This window comes from Myxine glutinosa, chromosome 4 (assembly GCF_964187855.1).
Source record: "Myxine glutinosa chromosome 4, kmMyxGlut1.1, whole genome shotgun sequence".
Taxonomy (NCBI): Eukaryota; Metazoa; Chordata; class Myxini; order Myxiniformes; family Myxinidae; genus Myxine; species Myxine glutinosa.
The window spans coordinates 30,980,992-31,007,540 of NC_136264.1; the positions used below are offsets into that span (position 1 = coordinate 30,980,992).

Here is a 26,549-nt window from a genome sequence, read left to right on the forward strand (position 1 = left end):
TCTTGATCAGATGAAGTTGTGGACTTGTCGAATTATGATGTCATAATAGAGGCACCTATGACATCATCATGAAAATATTTTATTCCCCATGGAGAGTTCTTTACAATGAGCCATGTCTCAATTTTTTCTATTCAGCACTTTTGGAGATATAGAGGTGCAAAGTTTTCGGTTTTTCCAAGATGGCGGCCGAACCACGTGACCGATGACGTCATCATTATATTTTTCCTAAACTAATTTATTCCTAGATTGTGCTCAATAAATTTCATCTTGATCAGATGACGTTTTGTACTTGCCAAATTATGACGTCATAATGGAGGCACCTATGACATCATCATTCACAGATGTTATTCCACATGGAGAGTTCTTTGCAATGAGCCATGTCTCAATTTTTTGTATTCAGCACTTTCAGAGATATAGAGGTGAATTTTTTTTCGGTTTTTCCAAGATGGCGGCCGAACCACGTCACCGGTGACGTCATCATTTTATTTTTTTTCTACACCAGTTTATGCCCACATGGCGCTCAATAAATTGCATCTTGATGGGATGAAGTTTTGTACTTGTCGAATTATTGAATTATGATGTCATAATGGAGGCCTTGGGCCAAGAGAGTTAAAAAAAATTGGGCACAGTCTATTCCAGGGCAAGGCAAATATGCATGTAAAGTATGGCGATTCTATGTGCAACGATGTAGACGTAGTACTGCACACAAACAGACAAACAGACAGACAGACAAACAGATGAAAAATCGGTCAGAGACCGAGGACTTGGCGTAATGTACTTTTTTATCGGCAATTTTGCACAAATATGGCGGCCAAACCACGTGACTGATGACGTCATCATTATTTGTTTTCTAAACTAATTTATTCCTCGATTATGCTCAAGAAATTTCATCTTGATCGGATGAAGTTTTGTACTTGTCGAATTATGACGTCATAATGGAGGCACCTATTGCATCATCATTAACATATTTTATTCCCCATGGAGAGTTCTTTACAATGAGCTATGTCTCAATTATTTCTATTCAGCACTTTCGAAGATATAGAGGTGCAAATCTTTTCGGTTTTTCCAAGATGGCGGCCGAACCACGTGACCGATGACGTCATCATTATTTTTTTTCTACACCAGTTTATGCCCATATCGCGCTCAAGAAAGAGCATCTTGATTGGATGAAGTTTTGTACTTGTGGAATTATTGAATTATGACGTCATAATGGAGGCCTTGGGCCTAGAGAGTTAAAAATTGGGCACAGTCTATTCCAGGGCAAGACAAATATGTATGTAAAGTATGGCAATGCTATGTGCAACGATGTAGACGTAGTACTGCGCACAAACAAACAGACAGACAGACAAACCAACCAACCAACATACTTGCCGGAATCTATTCCGGCAAGTAATAAATAAATAACCTAAATGATGGTTTTACATCCCCTTCTCAGTAATCAAGTGCTTTAAGATGCAGCTGCACAAGAGTAGCATTTTTGTTTTCCTGCCCAAAGTTATCTTCCAGATCAAGTGTCTTATGAGATCCTTTTTTTTTTTTTTTAAGATGTCAGCATTTCTGCAAGATTGAAAGAAATGAATGTATAACCATAAAGAGACAATGAAATGAATGGCCAAGTAAAGGTGAGTGAATAAGTGTGTGTCAACGAATATGCCCGACGGACTGGACTGGATGCGGCATCCTCCCAATTATTGGTCACATAAAAATTGATGCTCTTAAGTGACGATTCACATCCCATTATCCAAAGTGGTCTCCATTATTGTCAATGTACGAGTTCATAAATCTACCAGATTAACAATGTCAGCACGTAGACCTCCTTTCTCAACGCATTATCTGCCCAACGGGAACGATTGTGGTGACCTCTGGGGTGATGCTAAAACAACTTCCTTTAAAGTTGCTTTCAGGTTGGAGAACAAGTGAAAGTGGCTAAGTTCGACGAAAACGAAGGGTGGGACTTTTATTTATTTATTGTATACAAGATCGAGGCTCGTATAAGAGCTAACATCAATCACAAAAAAAAAAAACGGACACACAAAATATACAATAAAGGGAGCGAGAGACAAGATGGGAAGAGAGAGGGGAAGTACACAAGTACAACATTTGAGAACAGGGACATCGGGAGATCTGTGGGAGGGAGAGGGCTTGGGGGGAGGAGGCATGGGAAGGATGGAGGGTGGGGGGAGGGGGGGGAGAGGTATAAAACACATGCACACTGCTAGAACTTCCAGGAAAGAAGTCGGTATTTCAAAAAAAGTGGATCTGGGGGTGAATTAACGGGGGTAGAAGAGATCAAGGTTTTGGATGGGGGAAGATAAGAGATGGTGGTGAACAGCTGTTTTAAAGACCTGGAGGGAGGAGTGCGATTGAAGAGAGTGAGGGAGTTTGTTCCAGAGGTGGGAGTAAAGAGGAATGAAAGACTGAAGGTGAGCAGAGTGTTTTGATTTTGACTGCCGGTAACTTCCCACTCCCAAGACTCTAACTAGTAACATACATTGTGCATGAGGTCCTGCATGGTCATCAGTGAGGTTGGCATTAGACCGTGCGACAGGCATCATCAATCAATCCGCTACCCTGAGGAACTCCTCGCTAAAGCAAAATGGTCATGAGAATGAGGTACAGCACTTTGGCTCGGCTTAAAAGGTCACCAATCAACCTGTACTGTTAACACTTCACGAGGGCAGCTTCCCTGTGCTGGCATCAAGAAAAGTGAATCAATAGACGAGTGAATCGAGAATAAAATAGACTACGAAGAGTGATGCCAAATGCCAAGTTCGGTGTTTATTTCCTCGAAGAAAGAGGAGAAAAGGGAACTGGTGCTACGTGGACACAATCATGACAATCAGTATGTACCTAATGATAATATACCATTGCAGCTCATGTGAGCCTGTTGTTGGCTTAACGCTTAAGGTGGCTGGCTGAAGATCTTAGGGTCTTGAGTTTGAGCCCCCGTCAAGCTGTTGAAATACGAGGTGGGTCGACTCAGCCGGTAATCCTTCCGAGGTTGGCAAAATGAGTACCAGCTTACTAGGGACATGGGGACCTCCAGCGGCACAGCCCCATACGCAACAACAACAACAACAACAGCAACATTGCAGCTGATGCTTCCTCACCTGGGATTCGAAGGTCAGGGGGATCGGGAACCTCTGGCGGAGGCCATGGTGCTGGAGGAAAGTGCAGGGCTCGCGGCTTCTCCAAAAAGAGGCCTTCAACGAAAGGAATACATGAAGCACATTAAACATAAGGAAAAGTGGGTCGTTTGGGGGGGGGCTGCAGGAAAATGTGGTGGTAGAGGGATTCAGAATGAGTTCCATCTGCAAGTCTTAATTATGTCAAGCAGTAAACAAAGACAGGATCTCGTCTTGCTGGTGAAGTCTAGTGTCCATCTGGGGACAGGTGCAAACAATGGAAGAAAATCAACAGGCCGAGGTAAGCTGACCGCCTCGGGAAGCAATGTGACGTTTTGGAGGTGACGAAGACGTTTTTCGTTCTCCGACGATGAGCATATTTTGCGTCCCCAAAATAATTGCACCCGAGCTGCAAATCTGTGGTCTCGAAGCTGAGATTCGAACAGGCTCCCTCCTCTCATCATCGCATGTTGTAGCAGATGCCACATCTCGAAGCCATTTATTTAACCCCAAGTTTTCGCAACGACGGAGATGATAACTTGGCTGCAGGAATGAAACGTATTACTCTATAAGCACGGAACCATTTGTAAGGTAATGTTCTGGAACCACTACAATACGATCAATTTGGCAGGGAGGACTGTGGAAGGTTAAAGCGGCCATGGAAAGTCACATTGGCCAACAGCGAGCAATCAAAATTTTAATTGCGTTCGGTGCAAAAAAAAAATTGACAGCCATTATAAATAAGGGCTGAAACGTGATGCAGCCAAATTGCCACGTTATAGTCAGTCATTTTGTGGTGCGATTCATCATCACGTTGTCATTATTGGAGTACAATGGTGTTGCAAAGTTTTATTCCCCCCGATGTCGGTACCCTCCTGAATAATTGCCAATTACTGCTGTTGCAAAGCACAAAATGCGGTGTCGTGCGGATGTAACACGTCACAAGGAAAGAGCTAGTATAGTTTTTTTTTTAGTTTACTGTTTGACTTAGCGGTTAGGGTGCCGGCTTGGGATCCTTGGATCCTGGGTTCAAATCCCCGTCGATCGCTGAATTAATGCCAGTGGGGTTGACTCAGCCTGTCATCCTTCCGAGGTCGGCAAATTGAGTCCCAGTTCACTGATAATTCCCTGTGTCTCAAGGGGCGACAGGAAGGGCATCTGGCCATAAAACATTGCTTCAAAAAGGGGTGCCCAAAAAAGGCCAACCCCTGCTCTGCGGGGAAAAATGGCCTCTAAAGGTTGTTTTTTTTTTACTGTTTGACTTGCTTCAATTTCATTCCTACAGACTACTACAACTACTACTGTAACGGCCCCAGTTGTTCCCACCACAGGGAATGTTTTTGGCCCAAGACTTTACGAACAGTTTGTCAATTGATGGCTGGATTTTGGCAAGATGTTTGTAATTTTTCATGGTGCCTCCGATAACTATCCTACTCTTCGCAAAGGACACCAGGATGATGGCTTCTAGCCGGGTCGAGACTTGAACCCAGGCTAGACAACTCAGAGGTGTGTACGCATACCTCCAGTCTAGGTCAGGGGTTCTCAACCTATTGCACCTCAAGGCCCACTTGAGTATATGTCAAAAAGGACAAGGCCCACATCGGAAATAATGATAACTTAAAGTTATATGTAGCTGTCTGCTGAAATGAAGAAACACCTTTCGAGGCCATTTTCCCTGCAGAGCAGGGGCTGGCCTTTTTGGTCCCCTCTTTTGGCCCTTAGTCGCCTCTTGCGACACACAGGGAATTACCAGTGAACTGGTACTTAATTTGCCGACCACGGAAGCATGACAGGCTGAGTTGCTTTCAGTTTATTCCTGGTCTTTGATTTTGTTCCAGTCACAAGTGAAAACCCTGACTCACACAGGTATGTGGTGGTGAAACCCTGACTCACACAGGTATGGGGTGGTGAAACCCTGACTCACACAGGTATGTGGTGGTGAAACCCTGACTCACACAGGTATGTGGTGGTGAAACCCTGACTCACACAGGTATGGGGTGGTGAAACCCTGACTCACACAGGTATGTGGTGGTGAAACCCTGACACACAGGTATGTGGTGGTGAAAGGCAACAGGAACTTTTCTGATTTTGCGTTTCACCACCTTTTTAGCAACTCCTGAAGTCTCGCCACCATCATCGGTATTTCCTTTCAGGAAATGGTCCATGTTTGCCAAAATAAAATACAGTAAAAGTAAAATACAACAGCGAGCCTTTTTCATGTGAAGACGAGATGCCCGAGACACTCTCCAGTCCGGCAAGACCATCGATCAATGTGAAAGGGAGAGAGAGAGATGTGAGAGAGAGAAGAGAATTCGGAGAGAGAAGATAATTCGGAGAGAGATGGGAGAGAGAAGAGAAGAGAGATGGGAGAGAGAAGAGAATTTGGAGAGAGAAGAGAATTCGGACAGAGATGGGAGAGAGAAGAGAAGAGAGATGGGAGAGAGAAGAGAAGAGAGAATAGAGATGGGAGAGAGAGGAGAGAGATGGGAGAAAGAGAAGAGAGATGGGAGAAAGAGATGAGAGAAAGAGAAGAGAGATGGGAGAAAGAGAAGAGAGATGAGAGAAAGAGAAGAGAGATGGGAGAGAGAGATGGGAGAAAGAGAAGAGAGATGGGAGAAAGAGAAGAGAGATGGGAGAGAGAGAAGAGAGATGGGAGAGAGAGAAGAGAGATGGGAGAAAGAGAAGAGAGATGGGAGAGAGAGAAGAGAGTTGGGAGAGAGAAGAGAGGTGTGAGAGAGAGAGAGAGAGAGAGAGAGAGAGAGAGATAAGAGAGAAGAGAGAAGAGAGATGGGAGATGGGAGATGGGAGAGAGAGAGCAAGAAGAGAGATGGGAGAGAGAGAAGAGAGAAGAGAGATGGGAGAGAGAGAAGAGAGGTGGGAGAGAGAAGAGAGGTCAGAGAGAGAAGAGAGGTCAGAGAGAGAAGAGAGGTGGGAGAGAGAAGAGAGGTTAGAGAGAGAAGAGGGGTCGAAGACAAGAGAGGTGGGAGAGAGAAGAGAGGTCGGAGAGAGAAGAGAGATGGGAGAGAGAAGAGAGGTGGGAGAGAGAAGAGAGGTCGGAGAGAGAAGAGAGGTCGGAGAGAGAAGAGAGGTCGGAGAGAGAAGAGAGGTCGGAGAGAGAAGAGAGGTGGGAGAGGTTAGAGAGGTCGGAGAGAGAAGAGAGGTCGGAGAGAGAAGAGAGGTCGGAGAGAGAAGAGAGGTGGGAGAGAGAAGAGAGGTCGGAGAGAGAAGAGAGGTGGGAGAGAGAAGAGAGGTTGGAGAGAGAAGAGAGGTGGGAGAGGTTAGAGAGGTCGGAGAGAGAAGAGAGGTCGGAGAGAGAAGAGAGGTCGGAGAGAGAAGAGAGGTCGGAGAGAGAAGAGAGGTGGGAGAGAGAAGAGAGGTCGGAGAGAGAAGAGAGGTGGGAGAGAGAAGAGAGGTCGGAGAGAGAAGAGAGGTCGGAGAGAGAAGAGAGGTGGGAGAGAGAAGAGAGGTCGGAGAGAGAAGAGAGGTGGGAGAGAGAAGAGAGGTCGGAGAGAGAAGAGAGGTCGAAGGGAAGAGAGGTGGGAGAGAGAAGAGATGTCGGAGAGAGAAGAGAGAAGAGGGAGAGAGGAGAGAGGTCGGAGAGAGAAGAGAGGTCGGAGAGAGAAGAGAGGTCGGAGAGAGAAGAGAGATCGGAGAGAGAAGAGAGATTGGAGAGAGAAGAGAGGTGGGAGAGAGAAGTGAGGTCGGAAAGAGAAGAGAGGTGGGAGAGAGAAGAGAGGTCAGAGAGAGAAGAGAGGTCGGAGAGAGAAGAGAGGTGGGAGAGAGAAGAGAGGTGGGAGAGAGAAGAGAGGTCGGAGAGAGAAGAGAGGTGAGAGAGAGAGAAGAGAGGTTAGAGAGGTCGGAGAGAGAAGAGAGGTCGGAGAGAGAAGAGAGGTCAGAGAGAGAAGAGAGATGGGAGAGGTTAGAGAGGTGGGAGAGGTTAGAGAGGTCGGAGAGAGAAGAGAGGTCGGAGAGAGAAGAGAGGTGGGAGAGAGAAGTGAGGTCGGAGAGAGAAGAGAGGTGGGAGAGAGAAGAGAGGTCGGAGAGAGAAGAGAGGTCGGAGAGAGAAGAGAGATTGGAGAGAGAAGAGAGGTGGGAGAGAGAAGTGAGGTCGGAAAGAGAAGAGAGGTGGGAGAGAGAAGAGAGGTCAGAGAGAGAAGAGAGGTCGGACAGAGAAGAGAGGTGGGAGAGAGAAGAGAGGTCGGAGAGAGAAGAGAGGTGGGAGAGAGAGAAGAGAGGTTAGAGAGGTCGGAGAGAGAAGAGAGGTCGGAGAGAGAAGAGAGGTCATAGAGAGAAGAGAGGTCGGAGAGAGAAGAGAGGTGGGAGAGGTTAGAGAGGTCGGAGAGAGAAGAGAGGTCGGAGAGAGAAGAGAGGTCGGAGAGAGAAGAGAGGTCGGAGAGAGAAGAGAGGTGGGAGAGAGAAGAGAGGTCGGAGAGAGAAGAGAGGTCGGAGAGAGAAGAGAGGTGGGAGAGAGAAGAGAGGTGGGAGAGAGAAGAGAGGTCGGAGAGAGAAGAGAGGTGGGAGAGAGAAGAGAGGTCGGAGAGAGAAGAGAGGTGGGAGAGAGAAGAGAGGTCGGAGAGAGAAGAGAGGTCGAAGAGAAGAGAGGTGGGAGAGAGAAGAGATGTTGGAGAGAGAAGAGAGGAGGGAGAGAGAAGAGAGGTCGGAGAGAGAAGAGAGGTCGGAGAGAGAAGAGAGGTCGGAGAGAGAAGAGAGGTGGGAGAGAGAAGAGAGGTCGGAGAGAGAAGAGAGGTGGGAGAGAGAGAAGAGAGGTTAGAGAGGTCGGAGAGAAAAGAGAGGTCGGAGAGAGAAGAGAGGTCAGAGAGAGAAGAGAGGTCGGAGAGAGAAGAGAGGTGGGAGAGGTTAGAGAGGTCGGAGAGAGAAGAGAGGTCGGAGAGAGAAGAGAGGTCGGAGAGAGAAGAGAGGTCGGAGAGAGAAGAGAGGTGGGAGAGAGAAGAGAGGTCGGAGATAGAAGAGAGGTCGGAGAGAGAAGAGAGGTGGGAGAGAGAAGAGAGGTGGGAGAGAGAAGAGAGGTCGGAGAGAGAAGAGAGGTCGGAGAGAGAAGAGAGGTCGGAGAGAGAAGAGAGGTGGGAGAGGTTAGAGAGGTCGGAGAGAGAAGAGAGGTCGGAGAGAGAAGAGAGGTCGGAGAGAGAAGAGAGGTCGGAGAGAGAAGAGAGGTCGGAGAGAGAAGAGAGGTGGGAGAGAGAAGAGAGGTCGGAGAGAGAAGAGAGGTCGGAGAGAGAAGAGAGGTGGGAGAGAGAAGAGAGGTGGGAGAGAGAAGAGAGGTCGGAGAGAGAAGAGAGGCCGGAGAGAGAAGAGAGGTGGGAGAGAGAAGAGAGGTGGGAGAGAGAAGAGAGGCCGGAGAGAGAAGAGAGGTCGGAGAGAGAACAGAGGAAATGGCGAAATGGCGAAATGGCGAAATGGCGAAATGGCGAAATGGCGAAATGGCGAAATGGTGAAACTGCAAATACGGAATCCGCGAATGTCACGGGTGAAAACCCACACGTCATTTCCTAATCCTCCTTTAAACTCAATCTCTATATTTTCATTCTAAACAGCATCATTGGAACCACAAATTATTACAATAGCATTAACATAACTTTTTTTTCGTGAGGTAAATTTTACAAACACTCGTGAGGTAAAGGAATAACTTGTTTTCTCAGGTTGGCATGATCTCCGCGGACCACTGGGTTGTGCCTTGCTGCCCACCGATGGGTCGCGACCCACCGGTTGAGAATCTCTGGTCTAGGTCACACTGCAGCTTCACCAGCAAAAATCTTGTGTGACAGCCTCACGAATTTGCGGCATTGTCGGGGCGGATTAGCGGAGCGGCTAAATATCTGAAACGATGCTGGATCGTAACTCCCTGGGTGGATTTGACACAAATGAGTCAGGAAAAAGCAATACTTCAAAACCGAGGTCCTCGGAATGGCAAAAACAAATGTAGTTACACTACAGCACCAGGAGGAATCTTCGATCTCACCAGCAGGCAAAACTCCATGTTGTTTTTCTCCCACCAATGACTATTTCTCGGATGGGAAGCTTGTTTATGACAACTGGCACCTGAGTGTAATGCTGCGGTCCAGCAAACTGAAATGGGTAATTTTTTTGGGGCTCTAACGCATTTCACTAGGATGATATTTGTGCCCTGAACATGCAGATCTGTAAGCAACGTACCGTGCGGAAAGCTTACAACAAAATGGTTTTTACTTTGATCTGTATGTGAAGAGATGTTGTGACCTTTTTTTTTTTTCTTTTTTTTTTTTTAATACAAGATCGAGGCTCGTGAAAGAGCTAACATTAATCACACAAAAAGACAAACCGACACACAAAACAAAAAAAACAAGGGGAGCGGCAAACAAGATGGGGAGAGAGGGGGAAGGACACAAAAGAGAGGGGGAAGAGGGGGAAGGACACAAACACAACATTTGAGAGCAGGGACATCGGGAGGACTTGGGGGGAGGTGGGAGAGGAATAAAACATATGAACACTGCAAGGACTCTGGGGTGAATTACCGGGGGTAGAAAAGATCAAGGTTTTGGATGGGGGAAGATAAGAGATGGTGGTGAACAGCTGTTTTGAAGACCTGGAGGGAGGAGTGTGATTGAAGTGAGTGTGGGAGTTTGTTCCAGAGGCGGGAGAAAAGAGGAATGAAAGAGTGAAGGTGAGCAGAGAGCCTAGACTTTGGCAGTTTAACCATCAAGGGTTGCTGGCAGATCTTGTGCGACCTGTAGGAATATTTGGGGGACAGAGCCCAGAGAGAGCTGGGGGAGCAAGGCCGGAGAGGAGTCGGTAGAAGACGGAAAGACCACCATCCTGCCTGCGGTGAGTGAGTGAAAGGCCCTCAGAGATAGCTTCATCGCGGGAGATTCCAATGATTCTGAAAGCTTTGGATTCAACAGCGTGAAGCCGAGCCAGGTGTGAGGCAGGAGCACCGGCCCATAGGGGAGAACAGTATTCCATTGAGCTGCGGATGAAAGCCTTGTATGTGGTGAGGAGCTCAGGTGTGCCTAGGAAGGACTTCGCACGACGGAGGATGCCCAGTCGGCGACTGGCTTTGGAGGCCAGCTTGGAAATGTGGTTTTCCCAAGAAAGATCATGGCAGATGGTGAGACCCAAAAGCTTGAGCGACAGAACTTCTTGGAGAGGATTGTTGAGAAAGTAGATGGGAGGGTTGTCCAGTCGATCTTTTCGGAGAGACATAGTAAGAGTGTGAGATTTGTCAGGATTGAAAGACATGTTCCACATGTTTGACTAGTCTGTGATTTTGTCCAGGTCTTCAGAGAGTGAGGAGGCTGCAGACTGCCGATCTGAGGGAAGAGGAATGGAGCGGCAGAGAGTGGAGTCATCAGCAAAGAGATAGAGAGGATTTTCCAGAGAGTCGGAGAGATCATTGATAAAGACCAGAAAAAGCACAGGGCCCAGCACACTGCCTTGGGGAACTCCAGCCTGAACGGGAAGGGGAGATGAGAGATTGTGTCGATGTGTCTTTGTACATAGATTGTGTCGATGTATGAAGTGATAAAAGGTGACAGCATCGTTGATTATTTTGGAATAAAACAAGTTTCTTTACAACAAAACCTTAAGGACCATTTTTATGTTGCAACATCTGTCACATGATCAGGAGTAAGGTGAATATCTTGTTGCTTTGACATTTTGAGGGATGTTTGTTCTGCAGTCTCCATTTTTTTTTAAAGCAATTGTTACTTGAAACTGATATTACAGGAGACATCGGCACACTTTTACATGAATAACTAGAACTACACTCGGTCGAGCGCAAACTTCCGCCAAGCTGAACAGTTTACACCTGTATGTCAACCATAGGCCGGATCTGGATTCGGACCTGAACCAAAATCTACTCGCCTTGTTCTCGTCACCTACCCAACTAATCCACCTCGTTTTGTCATCGCTTTTGGCCACGTCTATCAGTAGAAAAGAATTACTTTTTTTAAAACTAGAGGTTCCAGGGTACCTGAACTCAACTGGTCTATATCAATATGGTTAGAATATGACTGTCCTCGAATAGAGCCCCACCTAATAAAATGCACTAAGTCCAACTTGTCTCCGTGGAAAGCAGAAAAATTTATTTTCATTAAAATCTCTAAGTGACAAAAGGCACCAGGTCAGCACCTAACTAATATGCGTACAAAGTTAGGTTACGATATATTGAACGGTTTTTGAGTTCTGCTCCGGAAACGAAATGTATAACAAAATGCACTATGTCCGACTTGTTTCCATGGAAACCAGAAAAATGAAAAATTTCAAATATCTTTAAGTGGCAAAAGGCACAAGTTTCATCAAATCTGATCAGTATTTGTGACTTTTAGAGCTTGGACGTCGTCCAAACTGATGTTTATGGGTCAAGTCATGTCATAGGTCACGACGAGGTCATTTTTCGGAGATCGTCAAAACCGGTAATATATGTGTTGAGGTTTGTTACATACTGTCTACACACCAAGTTTCAGCCTTCTAGCTACATTAGGAAGTACCAGATTGACAAAAATTGATTTTTCAATATGGCCGCCCTGCCACGCCCATTTTTGGGTGTGCAACGCCCAAATGCAATCCCAAACTAGTTTATGTCTTAAAGATGCTGCATAACAAGTTTCATCCAATTTGATCAATATTTGTGACTTTTAGAGCGTAGACGTCGAATTGTTTAGACGACAGACAGACAGACAGACAGACAGACGGACGACGGACACTGGGTGTCGACAAAAACTCCGCTGGACATAGTCCAGTTGAGTTAAAAAGAGCGTATCTGGATTTTCACCAAAATCTAATCAATTCGTTCTTGTCTCACACCCAATCAGTCAGCCACGTTTTTGTCCAAATCTGTCCAGAACGTTTTCAGATATCCTGCTCACAGACAGACAAACAAGAAAAATGTCATGCAGAGCACGATACTTTCGAAATCCCGAAAACAAATTTCATCTCAAAAGTAATTGGCGGTTGAATTAAATGAGCAGATATTCAAATCCTGTTCAAATTTCAAGTCAATCGGATGAAAATTGAGGATTTTAGAAATCGGACCAAAGTGAACTTCTGTATGTGTGGTCAAAATTAATCAAAAAGCAAGTTTCAAACCCAGACATGCCAGTGGATTATATCACCCAAGCCTTCAAATGGACTGCTATTCAACGATTAGCAAATACCACCCATCACTTTGCTGAAGGGAATACCGGGAGGTGGAGGGGAGAGAGAGAGGTGGGAGAGAGAGAAAGGTGGGAGAGAGAGAAAGGTAGGAGAGAGGAGAGAGGTAGGAGAGAGGAGAGAGGTGGGAGAGAGAGAGGTGGGAGAGAGAGAAAGGTAGGAGAGAGGAGAGAGGTGTGGGAGAGAGGTGAGAGATGGGAGAGAGGAGAGAGATGGGAGAGAGAAGAGAGGTAGGAGAGAGAAGAGAGAGAGGAGAGAGAAGAGAGAGAGGAGAGAGAAGAGAGAGAGGAGAGAGAAGAGAGAGAGGAGAGAGAAGAGAGAGAGGAGAGAGAGAGAAGAGAGAGAGGAGAGAGAGAAGAGAGAGAGGAGAGAGAGAGAAGAGAGAGAAGAGAGAGAGGAGAGAGAGAGAAGAGAGGATAGAGAGAGAAGAGAGAGAAGAGAGAGAGGAGAGAGAGAGAAGAGAGAGAGGAGAGAGAGAGAAGAGAGAGAGGAGAGAGAGAGAAGAGAGAGAGGAGAGAGAGAGAAGAGAGAGAAGAGAGAGAGGAGAGAGAGAGAAGAGAGGAGAGAGAGAGAAGAGAGAGAGGAGAGAAGAGAGAGAAGAGAGAGAGGAGAGAGAGAGAAGAGAGGAGAGAGAGAGAAGAGAGAGAGGAGAGAGAAGAGAGATAGAGAAGAGAGAGAGGAGAGAGAAGAGAGAGAGGAGAGAGAAGAGAGAGAGGAGAGAGAAGAGAGAGGAGAGAGAAGAGAGAGAGGAGAGAGAAGAGAGAGAGGAGAGAGAAGAGAGAGAGGAGAGAGAAGAGAGAGAGGAGAGAGAGAGAAGAGAGAGAGGAGAGAGAGAGAAGAGAGAGAGGAGAGAGAGAGAAGAGAGAGAGGAGAGAGAGAGAAGAGAGAGAGGAGAGAGAAGAGAGATAGAGAAGAGAGAGAGGAGAGAGAAGAGAGATAGAGAAGAGAGAGAGGAGAGAGAGAGAAGAGAGAGAGGAGAGAGAGAGAAGAGAGAGAAGAGAGAGAGGAGAGAGAGAAGAGAGAGAGGAGAGAGAGAGAAGAGAGAGAGGAGAGAGAAGAGAGAGAGGAGAGAGAAGAGAGAGAAGAGAGATAGAGAAGAGAGAGAGGAAAGAGAAGAGAGAGAGGAGAGAGAAGAGAGAGAGAGGAGAGAGAAGAGAGAGAGGAGAGAGAAGAGAGAGAGAGAGAAGAGAGAGAGGAGAGAGAAGAGAGAGAGGAGAGAGATGGGAGGTCAAACACCTTTGTGGAGAGCATTTTCCTCCAATGATAATGTCAAGGCCGCTGTGAAGCACTGGTTAAGTCAGGACGTTCGTACAATTATATCGAGACAGCATCACAAAACTACTTGAATATTGGCTTTACCTTTGGAACTTTAGCTTTTGGAGAAACAGAATAGGAGACATTACTTGTCAACATGACCTCGTACATAATAGACCGAGTAACATTGACAAATTATATTCATGCCACATTATTCTTGATAATCTCCATCCATTTCAAAGCACTCCATCTGGTCTTCACCCAACTCTGATCTCAGCGCAGAAGCCTTTCTTCCGATGTTTCCTTAACGTGGTGGACATGGCTGTGTTAACGCCATTAGAGGGTATAAAACAACTTCTTTAAGTTTGTTTTCTACTTTGGGGAATACATGGAGGTCAAAGGGAAATGAAATCGTATGAATAGGATATGCGAAGAGAAACTACCTAGTCTCAGGACTCAGATCACCGGCATTGGAATTTTGCATGCAGCAAACCATTGTTATGGGGGAAAATGGCGTCGCTCTGCACCGAAGGCCTCAAATGGTCGAGAAAAACCTTATTATAGTTGTGTCCATTCACCGTTACATCCTATGGAACTGTAGGGGAAGGCGGGGCAAGTTGAGCATAGGGGTAAGTTGAGCCACCACCTCCCAGCCAGTTATGAATGAGTCAGACTTTGTGGTGGCGCCATCTATAGATGCCCCATTGCATAACTCCAAATTCTGCCATATTGTTTTCTAAATTGAAACAGAAACCAGTGTTGCAGAGGGAAAAATCCAATTTTCAGCCATAAAAGTAAAAAGGTGTAAAACAGGTAAGTTCACGTTTCTTCCATATGCAGCATCTATCTATAATTCCAGTAATCTCTGTCTGTACGTTTGTTTGTCTGTGACCGCTGTTTCTCGACAACCACGGGTCCGATATACTTTTAACTTGCCAGGTATATTGCTGGGGACCCGAGGATGTGCCTTTTCAAGGTTTCATATTAATCGGACAATTACTTACCGAGCTATGTCCAAAAAACGATTCAACCAATCAGAGAGCAGCGAACGATCGCGTGTGCCGAACGTGGCGGGCACACTCTGCCTCGGATGGCACATTTGAGAGCGTATTCATTTATTTCACGTTTGCAAACTATGTTGGCGTTAAACTATGTTTTACAACTAATAAAAACGAATTTGCGATTCATTCGCTTTCCTGCGCGTTTGTGCACGCGATGGCGATTTCTTTACCAAACTCCGGAAGCCGTTCGCTTTGGACCAAACCATTGCATGTAAATAGAGGGGGGGGATTGTCACCACTCGCAAGCCGTTCGCTTTGGACCAAACCATTTCATGTAAATAGAGGGGGCGGGGGGGGATATAATTTTAGATATAGATATAGTACGGGCATGCCCTAGTAGATATAATATGGATATCAGATGACAATTGTTAGTCCAGGTATGTGTCTCCATTCTTGTCATAGACTTTAATACGATGGATGCATAGAATATGTGTGTATGTGGCGACATCTCAGAAAGTTCAGACTGGGGTAAGTTGAGCCAGCCCCCATGGGGCAAGTTGAGCCATGGCTCAACTTGCCCCGTAGGGTCTGGCTCAACTTGCCAACTCATGTTGGTGGAGATAATAATAATTAGCATTTATAATGCGCTTTTCCCCAAAGGCTCAAAGCGCTTACAGAATACCATATTATTACCCCGGTCATTGGATACATTGCGAGCCTTGTGACTTGTCAGTTTGGCAGCTTAATTGACTTGATTTCTGACATGTTTTAGTTTTAGTTCCAGACCCAAATGATGAAGCTGGCATTGATGAGCAAGATATTGTGCCTTAATTGCCACAGTCTGACTGTTGGCCTTTCTGGGTGTATTTGGGACACTTTTGTTTTATTGTGACTTAAAACTGTGGCAGCTGTTTTCAACTCAATCCAGCTGCCACATTGAATTATAACCATGAACACAAGGCACATGTAAATATTTCGTTCAGTGTTGTAACAAGTACATTAAATATTTTTCAGGCAGACCAATTTTTGTACTTCAGTTATCTTTATTTGGGGCAATGATCAACTATTTGGGATACTTTTTGTTTTATTGTGACTTGAAACTGTGACAGGTGGATTGAGTTGACTTTTCTTACCACAGTTGACAATCTTGTTTTTCTATGAGAGTGACTCAATTTGTTCGTAACTGATTACTATAACCATGAACACAAGGTAATCATTTCGTTCAGTGTTGTAGAACTTTACAACATTAAATCTTTTTCTGGCAAAACAATGGTTTTCTACTTTAGTTATCTTTATTTGGGGCAATGATCAACTTACCCCTATGTGGTACAACTTACCCCAGAGGTTGGATCAACTTACCCCTCAGGCGGGGCTAGTTGAGCCATTTGGCCTCCGTTTTTTCAAAGGTCACAGTGACTTTCAGTGTGGGGATAGAAAGTAAGAACTAGCTACAAAATGTTTCCCAAGGATTAAATTAGAAGGCAAGATACTCATTTGTGCAAGATCATCAGTAAGTTCAGTCCTAACATTCCAAGAACAAAAACTGGCTCAACTTGCCCCGCCTTCCCCTACAGTTTAGAAAATTCCAATATGGTCATAAATAAGAATGTTAAGCACCTTTGGTACTTGTAGAAATGTCAATGCAGAAATGTCAATCTTTTGCAATGTCGACTTGTGTTTCATGATGTTGTCACAAACTCTGGAATTGTGATTATGTTGATCGTGATGCAAGAGTTCATGTATAACAGTGACATTGCCCTCACATCATGCAGTGGAAGGCCTGCTTGAACAACGTCCATTGGATACGCGGCCCTCCATCCCACCACTTCCAGAAAAGACGATAGTCATCACTGCCAACAATTCCGAAGTACATAGTAGTGTTGGAAAGAGTTACAAATCTTTTTGGTGGATTCCATGTGCATTTGTTTTCTGCATTAACACAAATCTAACAAGAGTTTGTATGTCTTCTTTACTGAAGCTTTCTGACATGGCCACATCCCTTGGTACAAAAGGAAGGGGTGGGGGAGGGAGGGGGGTTGAGCTTTGAGATTCAGTCTCCTGTATGTGCTGAAGTGCCAAGGCAAAGGAGATCATAAAGGAAATTTCCTGCTGAATGCAACACCACAACTAGAAAGCGTCTGAAGATGCAAAGCCCGGCCGCGTTTGCTTGCATTCAGATGTCTTCTTCTTCTTCTGTATGCTCAAAAATAACGAAAAAAAAAAATACAAAATGAAAATTCATTACTTTATGCAGCTTTGAGCTTTGGAGCCAAAACCAAAAAAAATCAGCTTATAGCTTTTGATTGGCGAACCAATTATGTGAACCAATATTCAGAAAATTGATGATTTTATGTAACCTTGACCTTTGACCCTTTTGAAAAAAACCAATCGACTCCAATCTTTTGATTAGTGAACCAATTCAATGACCCGATATGCAAATTCTTTAAATTTCAGGTCAATTGGGTTAAATTGGTGAACTTACGCTACCGTAAAAATGGGGGGAATAGGGACAGCAAGGTGAATAGGGACCCAAACTGAAAAAAAGTTCGGAACCTTTTTTCGCTGAAAATTGATAACCATACTGATTTGTTGATATTTGGGTTGAAAGTGTTCTCTTGTTTTTTTAAAAAGCAACTTATAGTCCCTATTAACCCCATATATGGGTTAAATAGGAATAAATAGGATTTTTATGGCTGTCCCTATTCACCCCGTTTTACGGGTGAATAGGGACAGTCACTAATAGAAAATAATAATAATCAAGAAACAATCCTGAGTTTCCAACTTATTGCTAAATTGATAGCTCAGATGGATGCACATAATATGCACCCATAATATAAACCACGGTGCCAATGAAAAAAAATATGGGATAAAAAGTTTCTACAAACTGTCCCTATTTCTTAATTATTTTTTTTTGTATTAGTCACTGTCCCTATTCACCCGTAAAACGGGGTGAATAGGGACAGCCATAAAAATCCTATTTATTCCTATTTAACCCATATATGGGGTTAATAGGGACTATAAGTTGCTTTTTAAAAAAACAAGAGAACACTTTCAACCTAAATATCAACAAATCAGTATGGTTATCACTTATCAGTTTTCAGCGAAAAAGGTTTCCGAACTTTTTTTCAGTTTGTGTCCCTATTCCTTGCTGTCCCTATTCACCCCATTTTACGGCACCATGATCATTGATCTTTGGATCTAAAAAAACAATGAGCTTCTAGCTTTTGATTGGTGAACCAATTCAGCGACTCAATATGCAAATTCTTAGAATTTCAGGTCGATTGGAAGACGACTGATGATTTTATGCAACCTTGACCTTTGAGCTTTTGATCTAAAAAATAAATTGGCTTGTAGCTTTTGATTGGTGAACCAATTCAGTAATCCAATATGCAAATTCTTAAAAGTTCAGGTCAATTGGACGATAATTGACGATTTTATGCGATGCTGAACTTTGACCTTTGACCTTTTGACCAAATTATTATTTTTTCTTCTGCATATTCCCATAGCAAAGCTTTGTTGAAAATTTGATGACAACTCAAATGATAAATTTTATTTTCAGCAAAATTGGATGAAAAGTGATGATTTTAGATGATGCTGACCTTTAACCTTTTGACAAAATTAGTAATTTGACTTCTCTGTATTATCATAACTAGGGCATGCCCGTACTATATATCTATCTAAAATTATATCCCCCCCCTCTATTTACATGGAATGGTTTGGTCCATTCGCAAAGCCAAAGGCAGAGCGAACGGCTTGCGAGTACGGTGACAATCCCCCCCCTCTATTTACATCAAATGGTTTGGTCCATTCGCAACGACCACAGAACCCCCCCCCCCTCTATTTACATGAATGGTTTGGTCCATTCGCAACGACCACAGAACCCCCCCCCCTCTATTTACATGCAATGGTTTGGTCCATTCGCAACGCCAAAGCGAACGGCGAACGGCTAAATCGCCATAGCTCGGTAAGTACTTGTCCGATTAATATGAAACCTTGAAAAGGCACATCCTCGGGTCCCCAGCAATATACCTGGCAAGTTTAAAGTATATCGGACCCGTGGTTGTCGAGAAACAGCGGTCACAGACAAACAGACGTACAGACGTACAGACGTACAAACGTACAAACGTACAGAGATTACTGGAATTATAGATAGATAAAGCTTTGGTGAAAATTTTAATGACAATAGCTCAAATGGTAAAAAATAGGTATGGCCCGGACACGCACACGCACACAGAAGTGATTGCAAAACCCCATCTTCTGCTGTGCAGGTGATGGGATAATAAACATTACAGAATAAATGTCATTGCTCTTTGCTCAATCGTTCATGTTTTCCCAAATAGGTAATATAATATATTTTTGATTACATATTAAAAAGGTACGAATGACACAATACAGGATTAGGTCCATGCCTTTAAGCCTTTAGCTCTTCTGATTCCCCTTCCCTCCTACCAAGGCCAATCCAAACCAATTTTTTCATTGCAATCATACAAATGAAACATGTAGTTTTAGACATTAAATATTCACTCAAATATATGAAATATTAAACCTTTATAGAAAAAATGGCATGTATTATACATGTAACAACCCTCGTTGTGAATCACGTCAAGTGAAATTTTTATAGTTTTACTATATTGTAATTTATACCCTCACAGATACAATAGCGTAGTAATGCTCTTTTATGTGCAAGAAAATAAGGTGGCTGTCGCACAGCAACCGAGAGGATCCAAAAGGATTTGCCAGACAGATAAAGTTGTGCAGCCTATCTTCAGCATTTTATCATCTCAGGCTTCCTTAGCATTTCTCTTGAACTTCAAGGCCTCCCCTTCAGTCATGACATCTCCTGGGCCGCACATATAGTAAAGCTGGCCTCAAAAGCTAACCGTAGATTAGACTGGCCATCCTCTGATGTTCCAAGTCTTTACTTGACCAAGGAGCTGATACACTACATCTCCTGCCTTTTGGGTGGTATGAGGAATAGATCTACGTCATATGAAAGCTAAATCTTGAGCGGTCTTTGAAATAATGTACATATTTCAGCCAATCGCAGCCATGATATAATCAGGTTTAGATAATGTCATGAGGAATACATATCTGCAATATGAAAGCTAAATGTTCAACGGTTTTTGATATATCACGTGCCACACAAAAGTACATGGACGGATCATTGGTCGGTAGGTCAGACGCGGAACTTATTTTAATGTCCCTCACACCTCTCTCCCCTCTGACTAGGTTGGCGGGGTGGGGACCAAAATATTTAACTGCGCACAGACTGAAAGGCCTTTGTCCATAGCTCAATGGAGTACTGCTCTCCCCTATGGGCTGGAGCCCCAACATCACATCTGTTGCGCCTGGATCCTTTGGAATATAAAGATCTCAGCATGATTGGAATATTCCATGATGAGGCGAAAGCAGCAAGTTTGTTGCTCTCATCTTTCAGGCAGATCCGTGGCTTTTGTATTTATTCAGTGCCTTCCCCCTGCTTTAGCTACCAACTGCTCTCATGGCCCTCTGACCTTCCCAAAAGTCCAGGAAGTACATATAATGACCTCCATAAGTATTGGAACAGTGAAGTCAAATTTGTTATTATTGGTATATACTCAAGAAATTTGGATTTGAGATCAAAAGATGAATATGAGGCAAGAGTACAGAAGGTCAGCTTTTATTTTGCGGAATTTCTATGCATATACAGTGCCTTCAGAAAGTATTCATACCCCTTGAATTTTTCACATTTTGTTGTGTTATAGCCTGCATTTTAAATGGATAAAATTGAGATTTTTGTTGTCACCGATTTACACATAATACCCCATTATGTCAAAGTGGAATTTAATTTTTTTCAACTTTTTATAAAATAATTAAAAATGAAAAGTTTAAATGACGAGTCAATTAGTATTCAACCCCTTTGCAATGCAGCTCCAAATTGAGCTCAGGTGCATCGAATTTCCTTTGATGACCCTTGAGATGTCCCTACAGTTTCTTTAGAGTCCACCTGTGGCAAATTCAATTGATTAGACATGATTTAGAAAGAAACACACGTTTCTGTAGAAGGTCCTGACAGTGCATGTCAAAGCAGAAACTCTACCATGAAGTTCAAGGAACTGTCAGTAGAACTCCAAGACAGAATTGTAAGGAGGCAAAGATCTGGGGAAGGGTATAAAACAATTTCTAGACCGTTGAAAGTTTCCAAGAGCAGAGTGAGCTCCATCATTAGGAAATGGAAAGAATATGGAACTACACAAACTCTTCATTCATTGCTCCTGGCTATTCAACAGCTGGCTGTCCAACAAAACCCTAGCAACCAGACAAGAAGGACCTTGGTCAGGGAGGTGACCAATAACCCAATGACTACTCTGACAGAACTACACAGTTATTTTGCTGAGAGGGGAGAACCTGCCAGAAGGGCAACAGTCTCTGCAGCACTTCACAAATCTAGCTTTATGGGAGAGTGGCCAGACGGATGTCACTCCTGAGAAAAAGGCACATGACGGTGTCAACCACTGAATTATTGGTAATAGCAAAGATCCATTAATAATTCAGTGGTGACATCCCCGGCACACCTGGAGTTTGCAAAAAAAAGGCATGTGAAAAACTCTGAGAGCATCAGGCAAATGATTCCCTGGTCTGGTGAGACGAAAATTGAGCTCTTTGGCCTGATTGCAAAGCGCTACATCTGGCAAAAACAGAGCACAGCTCTTCACCCATCTAACACCATCCCTACCGTAAAGAATGGTGCTGGCAGCATCATGCTATGGGGATGCTTTTCAATGGCAGGGACTGGGAGACTTGTAAGGAAAGAAGGAACAATGAATGAAGCCAAATACAGGGAAATCCTTGAGGAGAACCTGCTTGAGAGTGCAAAAGACCTTAGACTGCAGTGAAGATTTATGTTCCAACAGGAAATAACCCCAAGGATACAGCCAAAGCAACACTGGAATGGCTTCATAACAAGAACGTGAAAGTCCTTGAATGGCCCAGCCAAAGTCCAAACTTGAATCCCATTGGGAATCTGTGGAAAGATTTGAAGATTGGTGTTCATCGACGCTCCCCATTTTTTTTTTTTTTTTTTTTGTATACAGAGTCGAGGCTCGTGAAAGAGTTAACATTTATCAAACAAACAAATCAAACAAACAAGCAAACAAAGTATATAAAAAGGGGAGCGGTCGACAAGATGGGGAGAGAAGGGGAGGAAGCACACAAACACAACATTTGAGAGCAGGGACATCGGGAGATGTGTGGGAGGGAGAGGGCCTGGGGGGAGGCAGGATAGGTATAAAACGCAAGGACACCAAGGACTTCCAGGAAAGAAGACAAAAGTCACCTAAAAAAAGTGGATTTTGGGTGAAATTAGCGGGGGTAGAAAAGATCAAGGATTTGGATGGGGGAAGATAAGAGATGGTGGTGAACAGCCGTTTTAAATACCTGGAGGGTGGAGTGGGATTGAAGAGAGTGAGGGAGTTTGTTCCAAAGGCGGGAGAAAAGAGGAATGAAGGAGTGAAGGTGAGCAGAGAGTCTTGATTTTGGCAGTTTAACCATAAGAGGGTTGCATAAGAGGCATTCAACTTCACAGAGCTTAATCAAATCGGCAAGGAATAATGGAAGAGCTGATATAGACACACCCGAGAAGACTTGGAGCTGTAATTGCTGCCAAAGGCGCTTCTACAAAGTATTAACTAAGGGGGTTGAATCAAAGGGAGGCGCAAAGCACCCCTCCCTTTATATAAAGGATCGTTTGTCTGTATGCAGGTTCAACATGGGGGCTGAAAATTTAACATGGGCTTTAACATGGTTTCTCGGCTTCTACTGGACGAAATCGGCTGCAAATTTCATAAGTAAATGCTTTGTAGGTTGAGGTAATATGTTCCAAATTTCAGCAACATCCATTTATGCATTCTTGAGTTCTATTTAGAAAACCCTCGAAATCACGTTGGTGTTTGTCCGTCCGTCCGCCCAAAATGTGTTGGCGCTCATATCTCAAGGACTATACATTGAAACTAGCTGAAACTTTGAATATACATCGGCCAATGGGTATAGTTAATGGCTTTCGAAACAAATTCCACCTAAGTGCTATAGTTTTTGCTTTAAAATTAAGTTCATATAAATGTATATATACTGAAACGCAAAAGACACTTACCACCTTTGAAACCTTTAAATATCAACAATAACACTGCGTGTAGTAAATGTGTGAACTTATTTGTGGACAATAGTGTCCTCACTGTCAGACAAAACGGTCACGGATGGTCACTTGAACCTTCAATGGTCACTTCATAGCACAGCTGTTGAACAGCCGTTTTGACTGTCAGTGATTAGCCAAGGGGTACGGGATGATTTTAATGAGCTGCACGTGATGTCTTGATATTGGCTTTAAAAAGGCCAGTGCAAAATGGGCATTTCAATCAACATGCCACGATTGTCAAGGGATCAACGGCAGCGTGCCCTGGGCATGCTGCAAGGCGGACTGAGCTACCGTGAGGTGGCACGTCGCCTTGGCTGTTCACACCAGACGATATCGGCCCTGGTGGACAGAGACACCCTCCACAACTCTGCAGATGACAGACCTCGATCAGGGAGGCCAAGAGTCACCACTGCAAGGCAGGACAGGCAGATGGTCCGAAGTCACCTGCGGGATCGATTCCGTCCAGCATCCTGCACTGCGGCAGAAACTCCGGGGCGTGCAAACCCACGGACCTCCAATGATATTGCACGAAGATGACTTGTTTGAAATGTAATAAAATTGTAACAGTTCAAAATAAAAACAAACCAACAATTGCTAATTGAAACATTGGCATTTTATTGATGACATGTCAAGTTTTTGACCAAGATACACCATCTCATCAGTTTGTTCTACAGTACAGAACAGCACAGGGTGCAATGTCAGTCCCCTTTCGATAGCGTGTGTGGCCACCATTGTTTTGGATACAGGCAGTGCGTCATCGGCGTTTTCTGCCTACCAGTCTTTGGATGGATTGCTGCTGGATTCTGTCCCACTCAGTCCTCAATGTCTGAAGCAGCTCTGCCCGTGCCCTGGCCCTGCCAACTACGCATCTCCCAAGCTCATCCCACAGGTGCTCTATGGGATTCAGGTCAGGGGAAAGCGCAGGCCACTGCATGGTGTTGATGTTCTCGCCTTGGAGAAATGCAGTGGTAAAGCGAGCAGCATGGGGATGAGCGTTGTCATGCTGAAAGGTTCTCAGTTCTGGGTGGTCTAGCAGGAATGGCAGCAGATGAGGTCGCAGGATGTTATCCACATACCGCTGGGTGTTAAGATTCCCATCCACAACCACCAGTGGCGTCCTGTACCGGCCTGATATGGCGGCTCACACGATCACACTTGGGCCACCCCACCTGTTGGCTTGACGCACGCAACAATCGGCATATCGCTCGCCAGTTCTTCTCCAGACATGCTCACGCCCATCAGGACTGTCCACACAGACCCTTGACTCATCGCTGAAAGCGACCTCGTTCCACTGCGCCAAGGTCCACCACTGATGCTGCTGGCACCATCTCTGTCGGTTGCGGCGATGGGCAGCCGTCATCACGGGGCCTCTGTATGGTCTTCTGGCAGTCAGACCATAGTCATGCAGTCGTCTTCGTGCAGTATCATTGGAGATCCGTGGGTTTGCACGCCCCGGAGTTTCTGCCGCAGTGCGGGATGCTGGACGGAATCAATCCCGCAGGTGACTTCGGACCATCTGCCTGTCCTGCCTTGCAGTGGTGACTCTTGGCCTCCCTGATCGAGGTCTGTCATCTGCAGAGTTGTGGAGGGTGTCTCTGTCCACCAGGGCCGATATCGTCTGGTGTGAACAGCCAAGGCGACGTGCCACCTCACGGTAGCTCAGTCCACCTTGCAGCATGCCCAGGGCATGCTGCCGTTGATCCCTTGACAATCGTGGCATGTTGATTGAAATGCCCATTTTGCACTGGCCTTTTTAAAGCCAATATCAAGACATCACGTGCAGCTCATTAAAATCATCCCGTACCCCTTGGCTAATCACTGACAGTCAAAATGGCTGTTCAACAGCTGTGCTATGAAGTGACCATTGAAGGTTCAAGTGACCATCCGTGACCGTTTTGTCTGACAGTGAGGACACTATTGTCCACAAATAAGTTCACACATTTACTACACGCAGTGTTATTGTTGATATTTAAAGGTTTCAAAGGTGGTAAGTTTCTTTTGCGTTTCAGTATCCATAAATAAATATATAAAAAATAAATATATAAAAAATAAATACACACTTTATAACTCTTCAAAATATTATTACACAAATCTAATGTCCTGGCCCAATGGCCTAATGGATAAGACATCAGACTCCCAAGCTGGGGATTGTGGGTTCAAATCCCATCTGGGTTGAATTTTTCCCCCTTACTTTTTCAAGTATTTTAGGGTCAAATTCCTAACTGAGGAAAAGCATATTGACGTCTTGCTTTTACAGGAGACGAGATGCAGCCCTTCTTGCGAAAGCCAATGGCGAAGGTTGATGAACAGCCAATGGTTTTTCAGCAGCTTGGCCTGCCCTAGAGCCGGGGTAGCTATATTCTTATCATCTTCTTTCCTCCAAACTGACATTGTTTTTGAAGACATAATTAAGGGGTACCTAATTTGTGTCTCTATCACCGACAATGGTTACAAGCACACACTTTTTAATGTCTACTCACCTAGTGACAGCAATGACAGGGTCACCTTCTTCACACAGTTATAAACATCACTCACTCACGGAGATTTTAATCGTCTTGTTTGCTTGGGTGGGGATTTTAATTGTACTCTAGACTCTGCCATGGACCGGAACGGTAAAGAACCTCATCTGTACCGTCCCACTGGCAAGGGTTTTATCTAAATTTTCTTTCGTTGACGCGTGGAGACTTCACAACCCCCTCATACGCCAGTATACATGGTGTCGCTGTCTTGATGGTCAGCTTTCCTTCGCTCAGCTAGATCGTGTTTACATAAATAGTAATTTTTTTAACATGATGGGCAATGTGCAAATTTTACCAATCGGTTTCTCCGATCATCACATGGTCACCTTTTCTCTTCTTTCTCCGATACGGAACTATGGAGCTACACATTGGATTTTTAATGTGGACCTTTTAGAGGATCAAGCTTTCCTTAAAGCTTTCCGGGCCTTCTGGGGCACACTGCGTTTGCGGAAGCCTTCCTTTTCTTCCCTCAATCAATGGTGGGATAATGATGAGGCGCAAATTAAAACCTTTTGTCAGCAGTATAGATTCTTTTGTACAAAAGACGAATCTCTCTTTAAAAGTGTTATTGAAAAATATATTTTAGCTTTGCAAAGCCATCTGTCACCTTCCAACACAATGGAAACAAATCTTTCATTGGCCAAAAAGAAAGCTATTCTCAATAGGCTTTGTGTAAAACAAGCTAGAGGTGCCATGGTTCGTCTCCGTGTGGAGAACTTGCGTCATCTGGACGTGCCTTATAGTTTCTTCTTTCAACTTGAACACACTTCAAAAGGTAGTGAGCAGCTCACCTTGTTACGGACTGAGCAGGGAAATCTATCTATAATTCCATTAATCTCTGTGTGTATGTGTGTATGTGTGTATGTGTGTATGTGTGTTTGTATGTTTGTCTGTGACCGCTGTTTCTCGACAACCACGGGTCCGATATACTTGAAACTTGCCAGGTATATTGCTGGGGACCCGAGGATGTGCCTTTTCAAGGTTTCATATTAATCGGGCAAGTAGTTACCGAGCTATGGCGATTTCTTTACCAAACACCGCAAGCCGTTCGCTTTGGACCAAACCATTTCATGTAAATAGAGGGGGGGGGGGGGGGTTCTGTGGTCGTTACTGCCACGTGGTTTCAAAGTTTTTTTTTGTTGTTGTTGTTTGCACGCATGTTTTTTTGCACCCACGTACGGGCACGCCCTAGGATGTTTACACACACACACCCCTACACAAATTTTTTTTTTTTTTTTTTTTTGGCAAGGAACGGGCACCCACGTACGGGCACGTCCTAGCTTATATATAGTACGGGCATGCCCTAGTATTATAAAGGATCACAAGGGCATTA

The 26,549-nt window shown here is 44.5% G+C and overlaps 1 protein-coding gene across 1 annotated transcript in view; it reads right to left on the bottom strand.

The window, feature by feature from the left end:
• Positions 1-26,549, bottom strand: part of LOC137425829 (protein dispatched homolog 3) — a 348,370-nt gene that overhangs the window by 157,143 nt on the left and 164,678 nt on the right. Inside the window, exon 5 of the mRNA XM_078775594.1 lies at positions 3,111-3,203. Within this exon, the coding sequence (XP_078631720.1) occupies positions 3,111-3,203 (93 nt within the window). The remainder of the gene's footprint in view (positions 1-3,110; positions 3,204-26,549) is intronic.